Below are 20,909 nucleotides of genomic sequence, written 5' to 3' on the forward strand. Positions count from 1 at the left end.
TGTAATATGAGCTCAACCAGGTACACCACCTTGTAACTTGTAACTCACTATTAATCACAAATTTAACTCACTATTAATCCCTTGGAACTCACTACTAATAATAAATTTTAAAAATGGAGAAAAATAAATAAAGCAGGGTAAGACAATTAAAAATATGCATGTATTCATTAGAGAGGAGGAGGAGAGAGAAACAGTATAACTCTGGTATATTTGATACCAGGACTCTTATTTGAGAACTCAACATTCTGTCCAGTGTGCCACCTCGTGGGCCACCAGAAGAGCTGGATTTCTACCCACCTCCTTTGCCTTCAGCAGTCCCAGCACCCACATACTTTGCTTCTCCCCCCCAGCTGCCTATCAGCACCCCCTAGTCGCCAGAGTTGGTCTGGTCCATGGATTCCAGAGGCGACTGGAACACAGGAAGTGACAGCTGCAGTTCCCCTCCCAGGATTGGGGGCCTCAGGGCAACACCCTGCAGAGCAGGGCAGGCTCTGTGAGCTTGGTGCTGCCTGGTGGGGTGGAGCCTTGTTTAGATGCTGGGCTAGAACTCTGCAGTCTGCGTGGGGCAGCACAGGGTGGGGTAGGAGATTGAGTGTGCGTGCGTGTGTGCGCGTGTGTGTGCGCGTGCGCGTGTGTGTGTGTGTGTGTGTTTCTGCTTTATTGTCACTAGTTCTGGGAAGGCAGGGCTATGATTCAGTGGGAGTATCTGGCAGGAAAGGCAGAGCATGCTGACATTTCCAGCAGAGTGAGGTCACCAGGATAATAGAGAGAGAGAGTGGTGGCAGGTGCTGGTGCTGGTGTTAACCTAGCTAGGAAAGGGACTAGCACGGTGGAGTGGATTGGGGAGTACTTCCAGAGGGATCAGAGGTGTGGAGGAGAGAGGGGGCAGCAGGCTTTTTGTTCTGGAGACAGAGGAGGACAATCTGTGGTGTAAGGCTGGGGAGACTGAGGTCAGGTGCATCAGGGCAGGGGGGTGAGTCTTCAAAGCCAGGAGGTCCTGGAATCACTTGTTAGCGAGCATAAATCAAACCACCATCCACTGTAAGGAAGCAAAGATGTTTATTGACGAATTGCAATCCGGGCCGAGATGGTGACTGGTGTTAGTCTACCAAGCTCGGCCCCGAACAGGGCTCAAACAATACAATTTATAGGAATTCAGACTACACTCAGGGAGGGGGAGCACATCACCTTATCAACCTACATCCAATAACAGGCTATAGCAAACACAAGATCCAATCATTTCAAACTTAGCAAAAGCATGATCCATTCAAAGCAAAGCGCGGGCTAGTTTCAAATATAGTAAGATCACACAACCAATAGAATTCAACCAGGCACATCCTCCTGCCATCGGCTATGACCACCCATCAGGTAGACAGCACACCACAAAGTCAGTTCAAAGGTCCTGATAAGGCTTGTCCCCATGTAGGGTCCTTCGAACAATGGGTGGCCTTCACTGATGAGGTCCTGATAAGGCTTGTCCTCAGGCAGGGTCCTTTGAACAATGGGTGGCCTTAACTGATTAGGTCCTGCTTATTCAAGGGGGAAGGGGCAAGGAATTTTACACCTCATACTACAAGCAACTCATACTAAAAGCACTTAACAAACAACTGCATAAAAAGGGAATTTCAAGGCTACTGCCTTTTACATCACTGAGTCAGATAGCTTCTACATGCATCTGCTACAGAGAGACCCCCTCCACAGGTCCCAGAGGTGTTGAAGGTGGGAGCCAGGGACACTTTGCAGACTCTCAGGGCAGAGAACATACCTGGGTCTCCCCCCATGGAAATATGGAGGGAGAGAGGCTCTGCTGAGGAAGGTCATTTCCTTCCTCACAGCAGGGAGCTGGGTAGCAGGGTTCAAGCTAGGGGGCTTCTGGTTAGTTTGAGGCATGGTAACCCAGGCCAGGGAAGGCCCAGTAGTGTGTTGGGGACTATAGATAAACAACTCGAGCTCCCGGGAGTGACTGCTCTTCAAATTTTGTGGAAAATAAGGTCCAGCAAAAAGAATAAATGACAGACTGCTATAGGTATGTGGTCCTGACCAGGTGACCCAAGGAATCTGTGAGTCACTAAAACCAGCATTGGTGAGATAGGCCCTTCTTGAGCTGAGGGCACTCAGACCAACCCCCCCACCCCCAAAGGGCCCAGCCTAACAGTAGGCCCTTCTCTCCAGTGGGAGGGACAAGGTGGAGAGGGCTGGCTTCTGTGAGGACACAGGGCCTAAGGGAGATGAGCTGGGCCTACCTGGGTTGGATGGGTGCTCAGCCTTGTGTCCAGCTGCCAGGGGCCAGGCAGAGAGAGGCACTGGGCTGGGCCATCGGGTGGCTGGGCCCTCGCCCTCTGGGAGTGGATGGTGGGGGCGGTGGCTTGGTGTTCCTGGCTGGAAGCCCAGAGGAGCCTTTTGTAATCACAACATGATCTCTTGTGCTGAGCACAGAAGCCGGCTAGAGAGGCCAGCTGAGGCCTGGCCCTGAAGCTATACTTCTTTGGGCTCCAGCTCCCGCAGGGCTGCTCTGGAATTCTCTGGGTGCCTGTATTGTCATGCAGGCCACTGTGAGTGCCACTTAGCTTTTTGTGGGGGGCTGCTTGGGACTTGGGGGTGCCTGGAGCACCAAGTAGCCACATTCCTAGAGGAAGCTGGGAAGGAAGGGCCCAGCCTGGGAGGAGGAAGAGGGCTGAACTTTGGTGGGTGAAGTTGGGAACTGGCCACCAAGGGGATGGACCAGGGTGGTGCTTGCTGGGCCTGGCCCTGAGCTGCTTGTCTCTGCTGACTCCCAGTGCCACCTGAGGCTAGATTTTGGGCCTGTGGGAGCCCTCTCTCCTAGGAACTGTGGATTGGGGGCCAGATTCCACGAGCCTGGAATGGAAGGGGCTTCTTTTCTTGCTGTAGGTCTGGGTCTGGGAGCTGAATGCCTCCCCCCTCAACCTCCCTGATCCTCTGGCAGCCTCCCAGGCACAGCATTGGGTTCTGTTGCCAGAGCCATTTATAACTCCTCCTTAAGGCCTTGGGTGTAGCTGCGGGCCCCCTGGAGGGCTGGGGGAGGGGCTTCTCTGTGGGAGCTAGAGCTTAGATTTGAGGTTCTGACCTGGATCCCTGAGGAGGGAGAAAAGGCAGGCCAGTGGAATGGGGGTCTACAATCTGCTCTATAGCTCCCTCTGTGGCTCTGGCTCTAGGTGTGGGCTCTGTTCACTTATAATGGGTGAGTAAAAGGCAAACTTTGGAAATTGGCAGCCCCAAAGGGTGTGCAGTGGGTAAGCATTGAATTTCCAAGCACAAGGTCCTGAGTTTGATCCCTGCCATCACATGTGCCAGAGTGATGCTCTGGCTTTCTCTCACTCTCTCCCTTTTATTAATTGATAAGAATTAAATATATATGTATATATATATTTCCCCACCACAGTTATCTCTGGGGGTTTTATGCCTGCATGGCTCCTCTGTTCCCAATGGCTTATCTCCTCTTCATTTTCTTCTTCTTCTTTTTTTTATATTTTATTTATTTATCAATGAGAGGGATAGGAAGAGAGAGACAGAACCAGACATCACTCTGTCACTTGTGCAGCCAGGGATCGAACTCAGGACCTCATGCATGAGAGTCCACTTTATCCACTGCACCACCTCCTGGACCACCTTCTTCTTCTTTTTTAAACCAGTGCACTGCTCAGCTCTGGCTTATGATGGTGGTGGGGACTGAACCTGTAACAGTCAGAGCCTCAGGGATGAAAGTATTTTGCAGAGCCATTATGCTATCTCTCATACCCTTCCCCCCCTTTTTTGGTAGAAGGTGAGAGACAGGTAGAAGTAGTGAAAGGAGGGGAGTAAAAGACAGAGAGAAGGAGGGATGCTACTCATGAAGCTTTGCCTCTGAAGGTGGGGACCAGGGGCTTGAACCTGTGTCCTCACACATATTTATGTGTGTGCTTTACTGGGTGCACCACTGTTAGGTATCTAAATAAATCAGTCTCAAATAAACAAAAGGGGCCAGGGAAATAGCTCACCTGAATAGTGTGCTGCTTTGCCAAGTACACAAGCAAGCCCAGCCACCACTGCTCTGGAGGGAACTTCAGTGCTGTGGTCTCTTCCACTCTCTAAAAAAATTTTAAAAGTAAGGGGGCTAGGCAGTGGCACACCTGGTTAAGTATACATATCACCATGTGCCGCAATTCAGGTTTAAGCCCTTGCTCCCCACCTGCAGGGGAGATGCTTCAGGAGTGGTGAAGCAGGTCTGCAGGTGTCCATCTTTCTATTTCCCCCCCAATTTCTCTTTCAAATAAAATAGAAAGAAAAAAAGGAAAAACAGATGCCAGGAAAGATGGATTCATGAGCCCCAGCAATAAAGCTGGTGGCAAAAAAAAAAAAAAAGAAAGAAAGAAAAATTTAAAAAAAAAAAAGAAAGAAAAGAAAAGAAATAAAACCCAAAGGTTGGGGAGCTGGTGAGGGTTGGGCCCAGCAGCCAGCACATGGCTGCCCCCTACAGGGATCTCAGGGCACCAAGCCCTCCATGACCAGGCAGGAAGAGAAGGACGCTGAGCTGGACCGGAGGATCGTGGCTCTTCGAAAGAAGAACCAGGCTTTACTTCGCAGGTATCAGGTAAGCAGGCACCTGGCTCAAGGACTGGTTGAGTTAGCAAGGTGGGGGGGCTCTCCTGCCAGCTCTGGTCCTGGGGACAGGGAGGCCCATGTGCCTACTGGGGGCACTGCGAGGGTCTTGCTGACTAGGGTGCCTCTGCAACTCCCTCCCCCACTGTTCCCTGAGCTGCTTTCTGTGGAAGTCTCAGTGTGTCTGTGGTTCTGTGGCTGTGCTGACCCCAGACTCTCCCATAGGAGATTGAGGAAGACCGCCGGCAGGCAGAACGAGGGCACATGACCAGCACCACTCCAGAGCCTCCTCCGCCTGATGGCCTCATTGTCACCATCAGCCAGGCTCCTGGTGTGAGTGCTCTAGGGGTGGCAGGGAGGGAGAATAACTGGCTGAGCCCTCACCCACCCCCTTCCCCACTTCCTGGGGGCCCCATTGGAAAGGTCACCCCTCAGAAGTCTCTTAGTGCCCTTTTCCAGCCTGTATTGCTGCTCCGGAGCCCCTTCCCCAGGGGACATTTAGCAGGACTGATCACCAGCAACAAACCTGCCATACAAAGTACTGCTGTCTGAACCCGCTGTGGGATCTGGGCCTGGGCACAGCAGGAGGCTTGGGCCAGACTCAAAAGGGTTCGGCTCTTGCCTAAAGACACAGCGCCTCTTTTTGCAGGGGAAGCGAGTGGTCAGCCGAAACTGGGCAAGGAGCAGCCTGGCACCCAGAGCCACTGCTGAGCTTCTGGAGGGGGAGGAGGCAGAGGACCGTGCCTGGTGCTTAGGGGAATGGGTCGAGCTGGCAGTGACCATGGAGAACAAAGCCAAGGTAAGCAGGGGTGAGGGGTGTTGGGGGCCAGGCGAGCTGCCTCGTCCTTCCTCCTGGCTGCACACAGTTCCTCTCACTGCTCCAGGCCAAGCGGATTGTGAGTGAGAAGCCCAGAAGAGCCAGGAACCAGGGAGCAGAGGTGGCACCTGGGGCCCAGAGCCCATCTATACAGGCGCGCATCAGCTCAGACTCTGCACAGAAGGTGCATCTATAGGGACTTGGGGGTGCTGGCCCCGCAGCCCATGTGGGGCAGGCGGGGAAGTGGAGTCATGAGTGCCCTCCCCCCATCTGTGGAGTCTCCACATTGGGTGGGCCTTGGCGTGAAAGACAGAGTTAGTGGAGTGTCAGCCAATCCTTGGCGATGCAGAGTAAGGGCTTTGGCTGGAGGTGGGTGAGGACTGGCTCTGTGCCAGGCATGACCTCTAGGTGGCAGCAGACTCCCCAAGTCTTGGCTTTCTCAATAGCTCTGAGTTTAGCCACCCCAATGTCTACACAGAGAGGCCACACTCCTGATCCTGTGTGTTTGTTGTAGGTGGGCAGGGGCAGTACTATTATCAGCTCTATTTTATATTGTTGTTGTTATTTTTATTATTATTTATATAGAGAAAAAGCACAGCACCAAAGCTTTCACCAATGTGGTGAGGCCTAGGCTCAAACATGGGTTGTACTCGAACTTGGGTTGCACACATGGCATAGCAGAGCACTATTTGCACAAACTATTTAATTGGCCCAAGTTTATTATTATTTTTAAATTATTTACTAGAGAAAACCAGAGGACTATTCTGGCACATGTGATGCCTAGGACAGAATTCAAGACCTCATGCTTTCAAGTCCAATGCCTTATCTAATATGCCACTTCTGGGCTTCCCCACTTACTTTTTAAAAGAAGATTTATTTTCTTTTTATCTTTCTCTTTCTCTCTCTCTCTCTCTCTTTATTTATTTATTTTTTTTGTCTCCAGGATTATCACTGGGGCTTGGTGCCTGCACTACAAATCTACTGTTCCTGGAGGCCATTTTTCCATTTTGTTGCCCTTGCTGTTGTTGTTGTTGGATAGGACAGAGAGAAATGGAGAGAGGAGGGGAAGACAGAGAGGGGGAGATAAAGATAGACACCTGCAGACCTACTTCACTGTTTGTGAAGTGACCCTCTGCAGGTGGGGAGCTGGGTGTTTGAACTGGAATCCTTACACCGGTCCTTGCCATGTATGCTTAACCCACTATGCTACCACCCAGCCCCCAAGAAGATTTATTTTCAAATTTATTTATTTGTTAATGAGGAAGAGAGAGAAAACCAGAGCATCATTTTGGCAACATGGGATGTTGTAGATGAACTTAGCACCTCCAGCTTGAGAGTCCAAGGTTTTTTTTTTTAAATAAACTTAAAAATTCTTTTTTAGTTTTATATTTATTTAGGGTTATCACTGCACAAAGCCTGCATAATGAATCCACTGCTCCTGGTGGCCACCTTTTTTCCTGCTTTTCCTCTTCTTCTTCCTCCTCCTCTTCTTCTTTTTAAACAATGATAGAAAGAGCAGCAGAGTGAGACAGAAGAGAGAGAGGAAGAGATATCTGCAGCACTGTTCCATCATGTGTGAAGCCCTTCCCCATAAGTGGGGGGTGGAGGACTCAAACCCAAGTCCTTGTACATGTTGACTTGTGTGCTTTACCTGATGCTTCACTCCCTGCCTGCCCCTGCCCTCCTCCCCCCAGAGGGTCAAGACTTTTTATTCACTGCACCATATCCAGGGCCTCCCTCTTATCTATCCATCTGTGGAGGGCGGTGGACCAGAGCATCACTCTGGCTCAGGCCTGACATTGAATTTGCAAGACCTCGTGCCTGTAAATCCAGCATTCTACCTGCTGCACCTTCTTCCAGGCCACTATCACCCCCATTTTATAGACAAGGGAACATACACAGAGAGGTTGAGTCACTTGCCCAAGAGACACAGCTAGCAAGTGGAGGGGCACCATGTCCATGGCAGATGGTACACTGGAGGTGGATCTGATTCTTGAGCTAGGCACAGGAAACCCCTAAGAGGTGTAGGAGAGGGAGAAGACTCTGGGTTCATTATCCCTATTCAGACTCTCCCTGCTTCTGGCTCTCTTGCTAAGTGCTTTCTCCCTGCAGGATGCTCAGGATCCCTGGAATCCAGGGGGACAGGATCTGGTGCCCCGTCAGCCTCCTGGAGGGACCCTGGAGGTGGGCTGGAACTATATGCAATGGAAGCAGGAGCGGAAGCAGGTGGACTTGGCCCGGCTGGCCCAGCAACAAGACGCTCAGGGGGACTGGCGCCGCCCATGGAACCTGGATAAGGCCAAGCCCATGTGGGTGGTGGGGTCTGGCTGCTTGTTTTGGGAGTCAGTGTGGGGCTACCCTCAAATACTTCTTGGAGGGCTAGGGGGACCTGGTCTGGGGGATGCCCGGGGGGGCCATCCTTTCTCTGCTAATCCCAGCTATGGGGCTGGTGGCATGGCTTTGGGGACTGCCACAGCTTCTGCCTCTACTCCACTCCAGTAGCCGGAACCCCCTCTCTGTCTTCACAGGTCACAGACCCCCAGCAAGCCCCAGGAAGAGGGCCTGGCCAAGACGGGCAGTGCTAGGGGTGAGCAAAAAACCCTGCTCCCCCTTTCTTAGCCCCTCACCCCTTCACCTCCTTGCTATCTCTTGGTTGACCACTTAAAATTTATTTATTAATATGAAAGAAAGACACACACACACCAGAGCATGACATCGGCACATGTAATGACAGGACCACATGCCTAAGAGTCCAGTGCTTTATCCACTGTTTCACATCCCGGGTCGCTAGGCTTCTTCTTCGTTTTTTTAATAGTTTTTTTGACAATGGGGCCATGCACATATGCTATTCCACTGCTCCCAACCTGCTTGTTCATTTTTTTCTGTTCTAGACAGAGGAACAGAGACAGAGAGACAACTCAGCATTCTCCTTAGTGCTGTGCATGGTGCTCCCATGTCATGCGGGGCTTAAACCAAGGACCTGTATTTGTCCTAACTGGTTGAGCTATCTCCCTTCCTGGGGGTTCTAGAGAATCTGGGGGCAGGGGGCAGCTCAGGAGGCACTTGGCTCTCCCTTCTCACAAGAGAAAGCTGAGGGGATGCAGGGGCTGCTACTGAGCTGGCAAGGTCCAAGCACCCTTTTGTCCTGAGCCTCAACCCTGGACTGATGGGGGAAAGGTAGAACAGCTACAACTAGATCCAGAGGCCTGAAGGCTGCTCGCCCTGGAAGAACTGGTGTCCTGTTGTGGTCTTCTGCCACCTTATTAGGCCCCTTGCTCACTCAGGTCCTCGTGGCCACAGCCGGAAGGCTCTGTCTCCAGCACTATCCCCCAGCGGCAAAGGTGAGCTGGGAGAGGAAGTGATGGAGCTGGGGGTCCTGGAGCTGGGAAAGGAAGGGGCCACTGCAGCTCTTCCTTCCCCATGTGAATGAAGACTACCCCTTGCAGGCGGCAGATGGGGTCAGCCCAGCAGACCCTCCGGGGCACCAGCCACGCGCAGCAGGGCCCGAGGGACAGAGAGGCTGACTGGCAGGGCCCGCAGGTAACAGGTGGAGGGGAGTCGGGCTTGAGCCTAGGTGCCCGCTACAGCCCCTGGGGTGAGCGCCGCCTGGAGGCGGGTTAATGACTTGCTGCTGCGGGAGACTGGCGCCCTGGGAGGCCGCGGTAATTACCGCAGTTACTCCTGGGGGACGCAGTCTTTCCCAGGCAGCGCAGGCAGGGACAGGCCCGGTCCCCACAGATTGCCAGATGCCTCCGGCTGCGCTATAAACAGCAGCTGGGCGCAGGGGAGGGGTGGACGCCAGTGGCATTCGGAGGAGACCTGGGGGAGCAAGGGCTGGGTGGAAAGAAACATCTGCATCTGGAAGCTCTGGTTCCTTGGCTTCCCCTGGTGACAGCTACGGGCTAGAGCAGGTGGCAGGAGGGGAGACAGGAAGAGTAAGTCTTGCCCCAGTGCCCTTCTTTCCGTTCTTCCTTCTTCGCTTTCTTTCTTCCTAGTTACTAGGGCTCAGTGCCAGCATCACTCCACCACTCCCAGTGGCTTTTTTTTCCTTTTTTTTTTTCCCCTGAAGCTGTGAAGATAGTTATACAAAAGAACTTTGATGCCTGAGGCATCAAAGGTCCCAGGTTCAAACCCCAACATAAACCAGAGCTGAGTAGTGCTCTGGGAAAAAAAAAAGAAATTATTGGGGTTGAGTGGTAGCACACCTGGTTGAGAGCACAGATTACCAAGGCACAAGAACCAGGGTTTGAGCCCCTGTTCCCTACCTATAGGGAGGAATGCTTTACAAGTGGTAAAGCAGGTCTGGAAGTGTTTTTCTCCTTCTCTATGTCCTCTTCCCTCTTCCTCACTTAATTTCTCTGCCCTCTACCCAGCGTAATACCACCCCCCCACCCCCCCACCCCCACACACCATGCTGTTCCTACAGGTGGGACGAGACAGAGGACAAGCATGTGCTGGAGAGTCAGGAGGTAGGTTCTGGGCCCTAAGAGGGCAAGCTGAAGACTGGAATCCTGGACCTTTTAGCCAGCATGCCCCCCTCTTGTTTCAGGGATGCCAAGGTCTCAGGAGGAGTCTGGAGGAAGAGGCACAAAAACAGCAGACTGAGCAGGCCAAGACCAGCCCTACTCTAGCACTTCCAGAGGGGCCTCCTGAGGTGTCAGACTCTTCACTGACCAGTATGGTCCCCAGCTCTGATTTGGCACCCCTGGACCTCTCTCTAGGTCGGGCTAGGAGCCCTGGGACTGGGGAGAGAGCTTGTGTGCTCAATCCAGAGCTCGGAGCCCAGCAGAGTCCTCAGGCTGAGGACCCTCAGGTTGAGTCCAAAGTCCACATTTGCCCTGAGTCACAAAGAGAATCAGGGGTCCCAGGAGCCAGGGAAGATGGCCAGGCTACAGGCCCGGGCCTGATGCCACAAAGTAGAGCCCCTAGAGGAAGTGGCCGGGCAAGGGGCACAGGAAGTGTGAAAGGCAGGACTCGGGCAGTGGGCCCTGCAGAAAGACGCTGAACTCCTAGGAGCAGGGTGTGGATTATGCCAGGAGAGGAGTGGGGGACACAGGCAGGAGTCTTTGGGTGGTAGGCTTCTGGTTGCTGGATGCTATGAGAACTGTCTGAGCAGTTTGGCAAACTGTCTGAGAAACCGATACAGTGAGGCTATGAGTGTGTCCCTCCCTGTACCTATGTTTGTACATTGAGGGACACCATGGGGCATAGCCATGTGACACCCATTCTGTCTCAGGTCTGCCTTCCTGCATGGTAACAGGGGCCTGGCCTCACTCTTCAGTTGACCCACATTCCCAGATTCATGGGGCAGCCAGGCCAGAGGAAGCTCAGTTACCATCTGGCCACCTCCTTTCTCTCTGGTTCCCAGAAAAGTGGGGGCACACAGGTTATGCTGTGCTGATGAGGAACACAGATGAGTTCCCCAGTGGCAGTGAGGAGCTCTAGACAGTTCTCTCTTTGGAATGGGGATGGCAGAACCACCAACAGGGAAACACTGTCCCCAAACCTAGAAAAGACAAATACTTTTTTTTTTTGCCTCCAGGGTTATTACTGGGGCTCAGTGCCTGCACCACAAATCCAATGCTTCTAGAAGTTATTTTCCCCCCTTTTGTTGCCCTTGTTGTTTTATCATTGTTGTGGTTTTTATTATTGTTGTTATTGATGCATTGTTGTTGGATAGGACAGAGAGAAATGGAGAGAGGAGGGGAAGACAGAGAGGGGGAGAGAAAGATAGACACCTGCAGACCTGCTTCACTGCTTGTGAAAGTGACCCCCCTGCAGTTGGTGAGCCGGGGGCTTGAACAGGGATCAAGCCCTGTCATCTGTCCTTGCACTTTTGTGCCGTATGTGCTTAACCCACTGCTCTACTGCCTGACCCCCAAGACAAAGACTTTTATTTGCCACTAGGGTTTATTACTGGGTTTATTACTAAGTGCCTGCATGACGCCACCATTTCCATCAGTCTTTCCCACCCCTCTTGTTTTTGATAGAGGATAAGAGACAGAGAGGGAATGACAGATAAGGACAGACAACTATAGCACTGTTCCGCTGCTCATGAAGCTTCTGCAAGTGGGGACTGAGGGCTTGAACTGGGTTCATCCATGTGGTAATGTATGCAGTCTATCAGGTGAGCCAACACCCAGCCCCTCAAGTATACCCTGAATAGGGCCTGGAAGTCTGCAGCTCAGTGTTTCCTGCCCTCTCCCTATTCCTATACCTTCCGCCCCTGTCCCCTACTGCCCCCCCCCCCCCACACTCCTACATAGGAGCCAGGCAAAAGCAGGGTTCAGCTGGGACTCAGAACTGGAGATACAACTACTCCAGCCAAATCAGTCCTGCCAAGCTAAGTACAATCTCAGTGCTCACTCACCTTTCTCGCCTTCACGCCTGTCCCTCCCCTGAACCCCATAGCTGTGGAAGATCCTGACTCTACACAAGTTGTGTGCTCCTCCTAATTGCATGGATGTTTTCTGAGCATCCATTGCCAGCTGGGCTGTGGTGGGCATGGTGGCCTTGCTGGTGGCAAAGCCATGTTGCACAGCAGGCAACCTTTTTAAAGGGATGGTGGTGGGAGCCAAAGGGCACCATCCATCCTGACTTGGCATAGCCAGGCACAGCTCCCTTTCAAGTCATTTGTGTCTCTAAGCCTGGGCCTAGGTCCATCCATGTAGTAACATCCTGCCCCTCCTGCCAAGGGGCCCAGCCTCCCCAGTCCCTTTGGGTTCTCTATTATTTATTTTTTTGCCACCAAGGTTATTGCTAGGGCTTGGTGCCTGCATGACTTCACTATTCCTAGAAACCATTTTGTTTTATAGAAGGCAAGAGACAGGAAGATAGAATGAGAGAGACAAAGAGGAGAGATCTCTGCAGTATTGCTTCACTGCCTGTGATACTTCTCCCCTGTAGGCGGTGACTGGGGGTTTGGACTTAGTCCTTGACCGTGGTAACCTGTGTTCCCTACCTGGTGTGTAACCACCCAGCCTGAGAATTTGTATTTCTTTTTTTGCCTCCAGGGTTATTGCTGGGACTTGGTGTCTATACTACAAATCCACTGCTCCTGGAAGGCATTTTTTCCCCATTGTTGTTGTTATTATGCTACTGTTGTTGTTGGATAGGACAGAGAGAGAAATGGAGAGAGGAAGGGAAGACAAAGGAGGAAAGATAAAACGCCTGCAGACCTACTTCACCACTTGTAAAGTGATCCCCCTGTAGGTTGGGAGCTGGGGGCTGGAACAGGGATCCTTACACTTTGCACTTATGTGCGCTTAGTACACTACTGCCCGACCCCCGATAATTTGCATTTCTTTTTTTTTATATTTATTTTCCCTTTTGTCGCCTTTGTTGTTTTTCATTGTTGTAGTTATCATTGTTTTTATTGCTGTTGTTGTTGGATAGGACAGAGAGAAATGGAGAGAGGAGGGGAAGACAGAGAGGGGAGAGAGAAAGATAGACACCTGCAGACCTGCTTCACCACCTGTGAAGCAACTCCCCTGCAGGTGGGGAGCCGGGGGCTTGAACCGGGATCCTTATGCTGGTCCTTGCGCTTTGCACCACGTGGCTACCGCTGGACTCCCCGATAATTTGCATTTCTAAGGAGCTTCATGTGGTTGCCTATGCTGGTGACTCCATGAGCCAAAGTTTGGGCTAGAATATAAGGAAAGCTGATTGTGTATTTGGTGGGAGACAGGAGGTGGCAGTCACTACCAAGTGTTGCTGATGGCAGAACTAGCAGGAAGCTGAGGTTTTGAGAAGAGGTCTCTTTCCTTGCAGGGTGAAGGGGGTGTTCCTTTCTGTAATGGGGAGGGAAAGAGCTTACTGGAGTGACATGAGGAGAAGGCAAGAGTGGGATGGATGGAAGAGGTTGGTGTGGAATGGCTAAGAGGAATGTGGAAAAGGTTTGAGAATATTCCTACAGATTTGGGTAGGAGACCCCTATGAGACAATAGGAGGCCAGTGGTGAAAACTTCCTAATTTGCTTTGCACTTACTTTTTATTATTTATCTATTTATTGGATAGAGACAGTCAGAAATCAAGAGCGATGGGGAGATAGAGAGGCAGAAAGGCAGATACCTACAACATTGCTTCACCACTTGCAAAGCTTTCTCCCTGCAAGGGGGCAGGGGGCAGGGGGCAGGGGCTTGAACTTGGGTCATGTGTGCTCAGCCTAGTGCACCATCACCTGGCCCCTCCTCTTGCTTTTTAATCACACTTGGCACTGGCCCAGGAACCCACAGCTCTGGGTGGGGGCACAGTGGGTCCAGGGAGAGTCCTTGAACTCAAGTGTCTTCAGGATAATCACTACAAAAAAAATCCCAGTTCAGGACTGGTAAAACAGCTCACCCGGACAGTGTGCTGCTTTGCCATGTAGTTGACCCAGGTTCTAGTCCAGGTTCCATTGCACTGAAGGAAGCTTTCGTGCTGTGTTCTCTTTCACTCTCTATGCCTTATTGTTGTTGTCCCTGTCTAAAAAAATTCCAATTCAAAGATTCACAAAGAATTCCCAAGGCCCTACAGCTGCCAGCTGCAGCTGGCTTTCTGGCTTTGGGAGATGCCAGGGCATTATGCATGAGTGTTATCACTGCTGAGTTGGCTCTGCAAGTCTTTTTTCTTTTTTTTTTTTTTGAGAGAGAGAGAGAAGGGGAGATACCATAGCACCACCCCACCATCCATAGACTCTCCTGGTTCTGTCCATGGTGCTCCCATGTGGTGGTGCTCAGCACAGTAAAGTGGACACTCACATTAGTGAGCTCTCTACCAGCTCCTGTACAAAGCATTTTCTTTGAAGGGTATATGCCAAGGCATGTTGGGTAGGAGTGCGCATGTAGAATTGGGGCCCAGTTCTGGCTCAAGCTTGCCTGAAGAGCCTAAGCAGGAGGGAAAGGTAGGCAGGAGGGCCATGGGCAGGAGGGCTTCTCTCCCGAAGGCCTAGAAGAGCAGGTGCTGTGGGGTCACAAGGGGCTGGGGAAAATGGCAGCTAACATGGGGTCACCTTTAGAGTAAGATTATTCTAGTGCAAAGCAAGTATCACTCTTTCTCAAAAGAGGGGGAGTCCTAAGGGATCGGGGAACCAACAATCACAGCAGCTGCACTCCTTGTTGGGGGATGGAGGAGCTATGGGGCAGGAGACATGCTATCAGATGCACCCCTTCACACCCCTAGTCATGAGAACTGTTTCCATCACTTCTTGCCTCTCTTGTGCAAGGCCTAATGGAAAATCTTTTCCTGGGTCTGGGTCAAAGGCTCAGACAGAGTTGTGGGCGTTGGGAGCAGCAGAGGGCAATGAGGAGTCAGGAGGGAGGACAGAAGAGGCACAGGGCACCTGTACCTGCCTCTAGACCAACCTGGCAGGGAGGGCAGCTAACTGCACAAACTAAGGCCTGGAATCCAATGCTTGGTCAAGTTAACCTGAGTCTTGATTTCCTCATCTGGAAAGCTGGACTAATGATACCCACCTTCAGGGATCGTCAAGCAAATGAAAGATGAATCTGTACAACTAGCACACAGTAGGCACTCTAGAAGAGTAGACTCCGTAAATCTTTTTTGGAATAAATGAAGCTCTTTGGTGAGACATCAACTTTGGCTTGTGTCTCTTCCTTTACTTCTCTTCACTAGGAGTGACTCTGCTCCAACGGAAACAGAATTGTCTGCAAAGTCATGGGCCTTCCAGGTCAGTGAGCTGTGTCCAAGTCCCCTGGGGGCAGGGGAGTGGAGTTAAAAGCCTCTGGTGGCCCTGCTCTTACTGGAAAGTTCCCTCCTGCTCCACTGCCTGAGTGCCCCTAGGTCTCAGCAGGCCTTCCCCCTTCCCCCTGCACAGGCCTCACAGCCCCGCCACCCCCTCGTGTTTTCATCACAGCAACCTCTCCCACACAGCAGGTTTTCCTTCCTGAATATTTTCTCCTTAGTGGTATTTGTTCCACTTCTCTTGGAGTTAAGCATTGTCATCTAGAGGAGAGATGTGACTGTATTTTTCCTTTTTAAAATGAGAGAGAGAGAGAGAGAGAGAGAGACTCTCATTCTGGCAATTGGGATGCCAAGGATTGAACCCAAGACCTCAAGCACTCCATCCACTGCACCACCTCCTGAGCCACAGGATTATATTTTCTTATGGTGGGAGGCCAGCAGGCACAGATCTCAGAAAGCAGGGGAGCTCTAGCCATTGAGAAAGGTGCAAGCTCCAGCCTAGCCTTCCAGGAGGAATGAGGAAAAGCTGGCTCACCTCCTTCAACACCCCCGCCCCCAAATAAACCACCAAAGGAAATGGCAAAAATTCCCACATAGCCATATTTTCTTAAGTGGGGACAACTGGTGTAGCTGAAGCCACTGCTTCACTCACTGATAAGTGAGCCACTTATCAGTGTCCACAGGCCTCAAAATGAGTTGTCTGCAGCTCAGAGGAAGGGCAGACACAGTGGTCAGAGGCCTGGGGGAGTACAAGGGAGGGGGTGCACAAAGAGGAAGCCCAGGGAGCATTGTCAGAGGCTAAGAGGAAGCCCAGGGAGCACGGGCTGTCACTGCTTTCTCTCACAAGTCATCTGGCCCGCGTCACTGAGTATCCACTTGACGCCACTACTGGCCAGTGAAATAGTGCAGGCCCAGTACCAGAGGCACAACTGTGGCGCCCTCTGCTCCTTTTAAGGGCTGGCTGGAGGAGCAGGAAGCCCCAGGCCGGGAGGTGGAGAGACACAGCAGTATCTTTGAGGGAGTAGGAGGAAGTGCTTGCTCTCAGGCCTCCCAGGGAAAGCTCTCCTACAGTTGTAAAAAATAACAAAAACAACCAACAGCCACTGCAGGCTTTCCCCCTTTTTCTTAAGCACTCTGGGTGCTTAAGAAACAGTGCTTCCTCTTCTAGCCTCTACAGAGAAAGGGGCAAAAGTCACTTTGATAGGCATCTGTTGAAACAGAATCCTGAAGCTGGTGCAGACTAGTAGCACTCTGATGCGCATCAAAATCACCTGGAGGTCTGTGAAGAGGCACCATGGCTAACCAGCTGCTCCAGCAGGTCTGGCTTCAGGTTTAAGACACTGCCATCCTAGCAAGCTTCCTGGTGTTGCTGATGATGCAGGCACTGGTCTGATGTTTACTGATTCTCCTTCAAGTCTTTCCTTGCAGCTGTTTTTTGGCCCCAAGGGACAGACATGACTTGGAAAATGGATCCTTTCCTATGGGGTGCCCTGTCATCTCGATCAACTCCACCTGCTCCTCTGAATTCCCACTGGGCTAGGCAGCCAGGGGAGGGGTGAAGGGGCATAATCAATGGCACTATTTTCTTTTTAACATTTATTTATTTTGAACAGAGACAGAGAAATTGTGAGATAAGGGAGGGGAAGATGGAGATAACTGCAGCACTGCTTCACCACTCATGAACCCCCCCCACACACACACACAGGTGGGGAGCAGGGGCTTGAACCTCAATCTCTGAGCATTATAGCATTTGTGTTCAACCAGGTGCACCAGCATCTGGCCCCTCCAGTGGCACTGCTAAATGGACCTGACTATCTTCTGTTGAGTACACCTCCTGCCCTGGTCACCTTGGTGCCATGCTATGCAGCTATGACTCAGTGCCACCCAGCCCACTGGTGGGCAGCTGAAGGGCAGCTGGCTTCCAGGACACAAGGTGAGGGAGCCCTCTGTTTACTGTTTTCAGCCTGGAGTCAGCAAAGGGACATCCTTATGGTCAAAACAACTTTCTCTCCCCCACCTAAGTTGGTTTGGGAACTTTTGAGCCTGGCTTAGCACACCGAAAGTACTGAACCATTCTTGAATCAAAGACTTACAGAAGATATTCTTGGGCGAAGTCGGGCGGTAGCACAGTGGTTAAGTGCAGGTGGCGCAAAGTGCAAGGACTGGCATAAGGATGCTGGTTTGAACCCCCAGCTCCCCACCTGCAGGGGGAGTCGCTTCACAAGCGGTGAAGCAGGCCTGCAGGTGTCTATTTTTCTCTCCCCCTCTGTCTTCCCCTCCTCTCTCCATTTCTCTCTGTCCTATCCAACAACAGTGACATCAATCATAACTACAACAATAAAACAATAAAAGGGAATAAATATTTTTAAAAAAAGCAAAAAAAAAATTCCCAAGGCAGCAGGCTGGGTGGTAGCACAGCAGGTTAAGCACACATAGCACCAAGTGCAGGACCAGTGTAAGGATCCCAGTTCGATCCTCTGGCTCCCCACCTGCAGGGGGGTCACTTCTCAAGCAGTAAAGCAGGTCTGCAGGTGTTTTTCTCTCCCCCTCTCTACCCTCCCCATCTCTCTTGATTTATGTCCTATCCAACAACAACAACAGCAATAATAATAACAACAACAAGGGCAACAAAAGGGAAAAAATGGCCTCTAGGAGCAGTGGATTCATAGTGCAGGCACCAAGTCTCAGCGATAATCCTGGAGGCAAAAAAGAAAAGAAAAAAGAAAAAGAAAAGAATTATTTCCAAGGAAAGTAAGAGTCTTACTGCTAACTTAACTGCTAAGCTATGGCAAAAACAGATTCCAGAAGTTAAGGTAGAAAAACCCTGTCACCAGGGAAGAGTCTAGAAGACATGACTGTAAATTCATGCCACAGTGAGGGCAAGAACCAGGTGGTAAATTTCTGGCCTGAGTGACAGTTTAACAGGTGTTGAAACAATGGATGAGAGGGGCCAGCAGGTGGCTTGGTCAGTACAAGCACACTTGCTTCCATGGTACCATGCATGAGGCTTGAGCCCCAGTCCACCATAAGGGTAACTTCACTAGTGATGAATGGTGTATTGCTCTTTCTATTTATTCTTATCTCTCATCACCTATCTAGAAGAAAGGAAAAAATGGCCATCAGGAATGGTGGAGCTGTACTGGGTTCCAATAATACCCATGCTGGCAAAAAGAAAATGAACTAATTGCATCAACAGGGCACAGGATACTGGTCTGGCTCCTGATGTACCTTTCCACTAAGCATCTTGTGTGTTGTGTACTCTACAAGAAGTCATGCTTACATCTGCACATCACATAAGACGCAGAGCCTTACATGCATTCTTGATGTGTGGGAAACTTTTTTTTTTTTTACCATCACCTAGGTTTCATTGCTTTTCAGACAGAAACAGAGACAGAGAATGACAGATACCACAGCACTGAAGCTTCCCCCTACCACACTGGGCTAAAAGGAATCTGGGTCATGTATGCATGGGGCAAAGCCAGCACTTTCCTGGGGTGGGAGGTTTAGCTTGATTGAATCAGCTACTGGAGGGGACAAGAACTTAACATGGGGTTTCTGGCTGTAGACACCCATAGGCTATGTGAGAGTGAAAGACAGACAGAACAAACAATAAAACAAAATCCCATCGATAAAGCAGGTGTCTTTCTGGCTCAACATCAGTCTAAGTGTTGGGACAGAAGAGACAATAAAAGGGTTGCACTGTCTACACTGGTCCTATAAAGTGCTGTGTGGACTACAGCTGCAGGCTTCTGGCATCTGGAAAGGGCAGGCAGGGCGAGCCCAGGCCCTCAACTTGGGAATGAAGAAGGTGGCCAGCACTGCTGGCACAACTCCCTAATCCAGACTATGGCATGGGTGTGCAGACAGCAAATGGGCTGTGACAGTGACACCACAATGACAGGAGGATCAATAGGATGATCAGCTAGTGCTCAACAGACCCAAATAGCTTTGTATGCTAAGCCCAGGCTCTATGGTTGCTCCCTCCTTTTTATTTTTGCAAGGCAACTATAGAAATACCTCTATCTCAGCATGTGTGTGTGTGGGTGTGGGGACAGCTGTGACCTCTTTTACATACCCTCAGAGTCCTAAAGATCTGGGCCCCTGATCTCAAGGTTCCCCTTCAAGGAACCTGTAGGGACAAGGGGAGATCCCCTCCCTGCCCAGCCACTCACAACAACATAGAGACACTCCAACAAAGGACACTGGAATTCCTGTGACAGCTGAAAATCAAGGTAGACAGAAATGCTTCCCATCTCACACAACACTGTAATCTGCAAAACTGTTTCTTATGCTCAAAACCATCAGACACACACTCATCTGCTTCTCAGCATTAATGGGGTAAGAAACGACACCTGTGCCAAATGTTAGAATAACATGCCAGACTCCCTGACCCTCACCCTCTGAAGCTTCACAACCTCAATTTCAGGAGAGGATTCAAATTCATACTATTGGAATAAACACACCTGATAATTTTTTTTCAGTGCTTGGGCTTCACATGTGGGATTCCATCACTCTGGGGCCCTGTAATTCTTTTTATTCTGACTGAGAGAAACAAAGAAGGAAAGATTACAGGGAAAAGGCTCTATTGTGCTGCTCCATGGAGCTTCCCTTCATGCCATGATGTGCCCATGTGGTTGGTACCTAGGCTCCATCCTGGGACTTTCTGTATGGCAAGACACATGACTTACTAGGTGAGCTATTTTTTGGCCCCATATGATATAGGAGCAAATGTCTAGAAATGCTCCTGGGAGTCCAGGCACAAAGCCATTGAAGAAAAGTAGCCCTCCTTTGCAGTTCTTCCTTCCTGGCTCAAAACCAGATGGACAATATTGTGGCTAATTTATAGCCCATAAAGATAAAGATATTCTGATGGTCCTGGAGGTGGTGTGGTGGCTAGAGCACTGGAATTAAAAACACAAGGTCCAGAGTTTGATCCCTGGCATTGCAGGTGCCACAAGTGGTGTTTTGGTTCTCTCTTATTACTAAACAAATCAGTATTAAACAAAGAAGAGAAAGCTGTTTTGACCACTGTTCCCCACCACAGGCTCCTCTGTTGGAGACAGTGTCCTGCTTGCTGATCGCCAGGTTCCCACCCCACACAGCTGTGTGCCCAACTTGAGAAGCTTATGCAGCCAGACAGGCCACATGTCAGCTGCAGGAGGGAGGGGCTGACTCCCAAGAATCTCTGAATCAATTGAGCTCACACCCCTCCTGTACAGCCTTCAAGGCCATTGTGTGAGCTGGAGAGGGAAAGAAAAGGGGGCAGACTTTCCCCTGCTGCCCTGCTGACTACAAGATGATATAAAGCAAGGCGGCTGGCCCCCAGGGGCAGGAGAGAAGGGCAGGCCTCAGGGGGCACCGCCAACACTGGTTTCTCACTGGGGCTGGGCATCATTGTTTTATAATGAGCACAAGTTCCCATTTGTCTGTGTTTTGCAGTAGAACTAATTCCTTCCATTTGTGCTTCTCACCCACATGCTTTTCTTGTTGGTTGGAGGGGAAGAAAGGGCCTCACCTTGGAAACAGTCTCCACCTCTCTCAGCTTCTGCTGTAGACCCAGCTATGAGTGACTGTGCCTTTCTGAGCCTTGGCACTTCTTGAGCTATCTAGGGCCTGATGGTTTGGGGTGAGAACAGTGATGCCATCAAGTGACTGGTCCTCAGCTCTGCTTTGCCAGCTCAATGTTTCTACTCATTCTTAATACGCATGATTGGAGGTGCTCAGACCAGTGAGAGGTCTGCTTAGCCCTTTTTCCAATTTCCTTAAGATTAGCAAAATGGGTTGGCATTACCTCTCTAGTTGTTCTGCTTCCCCA

At 50.8% G+C, this 20,909-nt stretch overlaps 1 protein-coding gene across 4 annotated transcripts; it reads left to right on the top strand.

The window, feature by feature from the left end:
• Window positions 1–2,412: 2,412 nt before the first annotated feature.
• Window positions 2,413–14,987, top strand: CCDC9B (coiled-coil domain containing 9B). 4 transcript variants are annotated; one of them, XM_007538061.3, is made up of 11 exons: window positions 2,413–2,552; window positions 4,475–4,588; window positions 4,822–4,929; window positions 5,246–5,395; window positions 5,481–5,597; window positions 7,526–7,722; window positions 7,942–8,000; window positions 8,698–8,754; window positions 8,860–8,953; window positions 9,840–9,882; window positions 9,963–14,987. In XM_007538061.3, exons 1-11 carry the CDS (start codon window positions 2,541–2,543, stop codon window positions 10,416–10,418), a joined length of 1,407 nt encoding a protein of 468 aa, XP_007538123.2. In that variant the 5' UTR covers window positions 2,413–2,540; the 3' UTR covers window positions 10,419–14,987. The 4 variants fall into 4 exon arrangements, with proteins under 4 accessions (XP_007538123.2, XP_060031113.1, XP_016050239.1 ...); XM_060175130.1 differs by lacking the exon at window positions 5,481–5,597; XM_016194753.2 differs by lacking the exon at window positions 4,822–4,929.
• Window positions 14,988–20,909: the final 5,922 nt, after the last annotated feature.

Source organism: Erinaceus europaeus, chromosome 16 (genome assembly GCF_950295315.1).
Source record: "Erinaceus europaeus chromosome 16, mEriEur2.1, whole genome shotgun sequence".
NCBI classification, from domain to species: Eukaryota; Metazoa; Chordata; class Mammalia; order Eulipotyphla; family Erinaceidae; genus Erinaceus; species Erinaceus europaeus.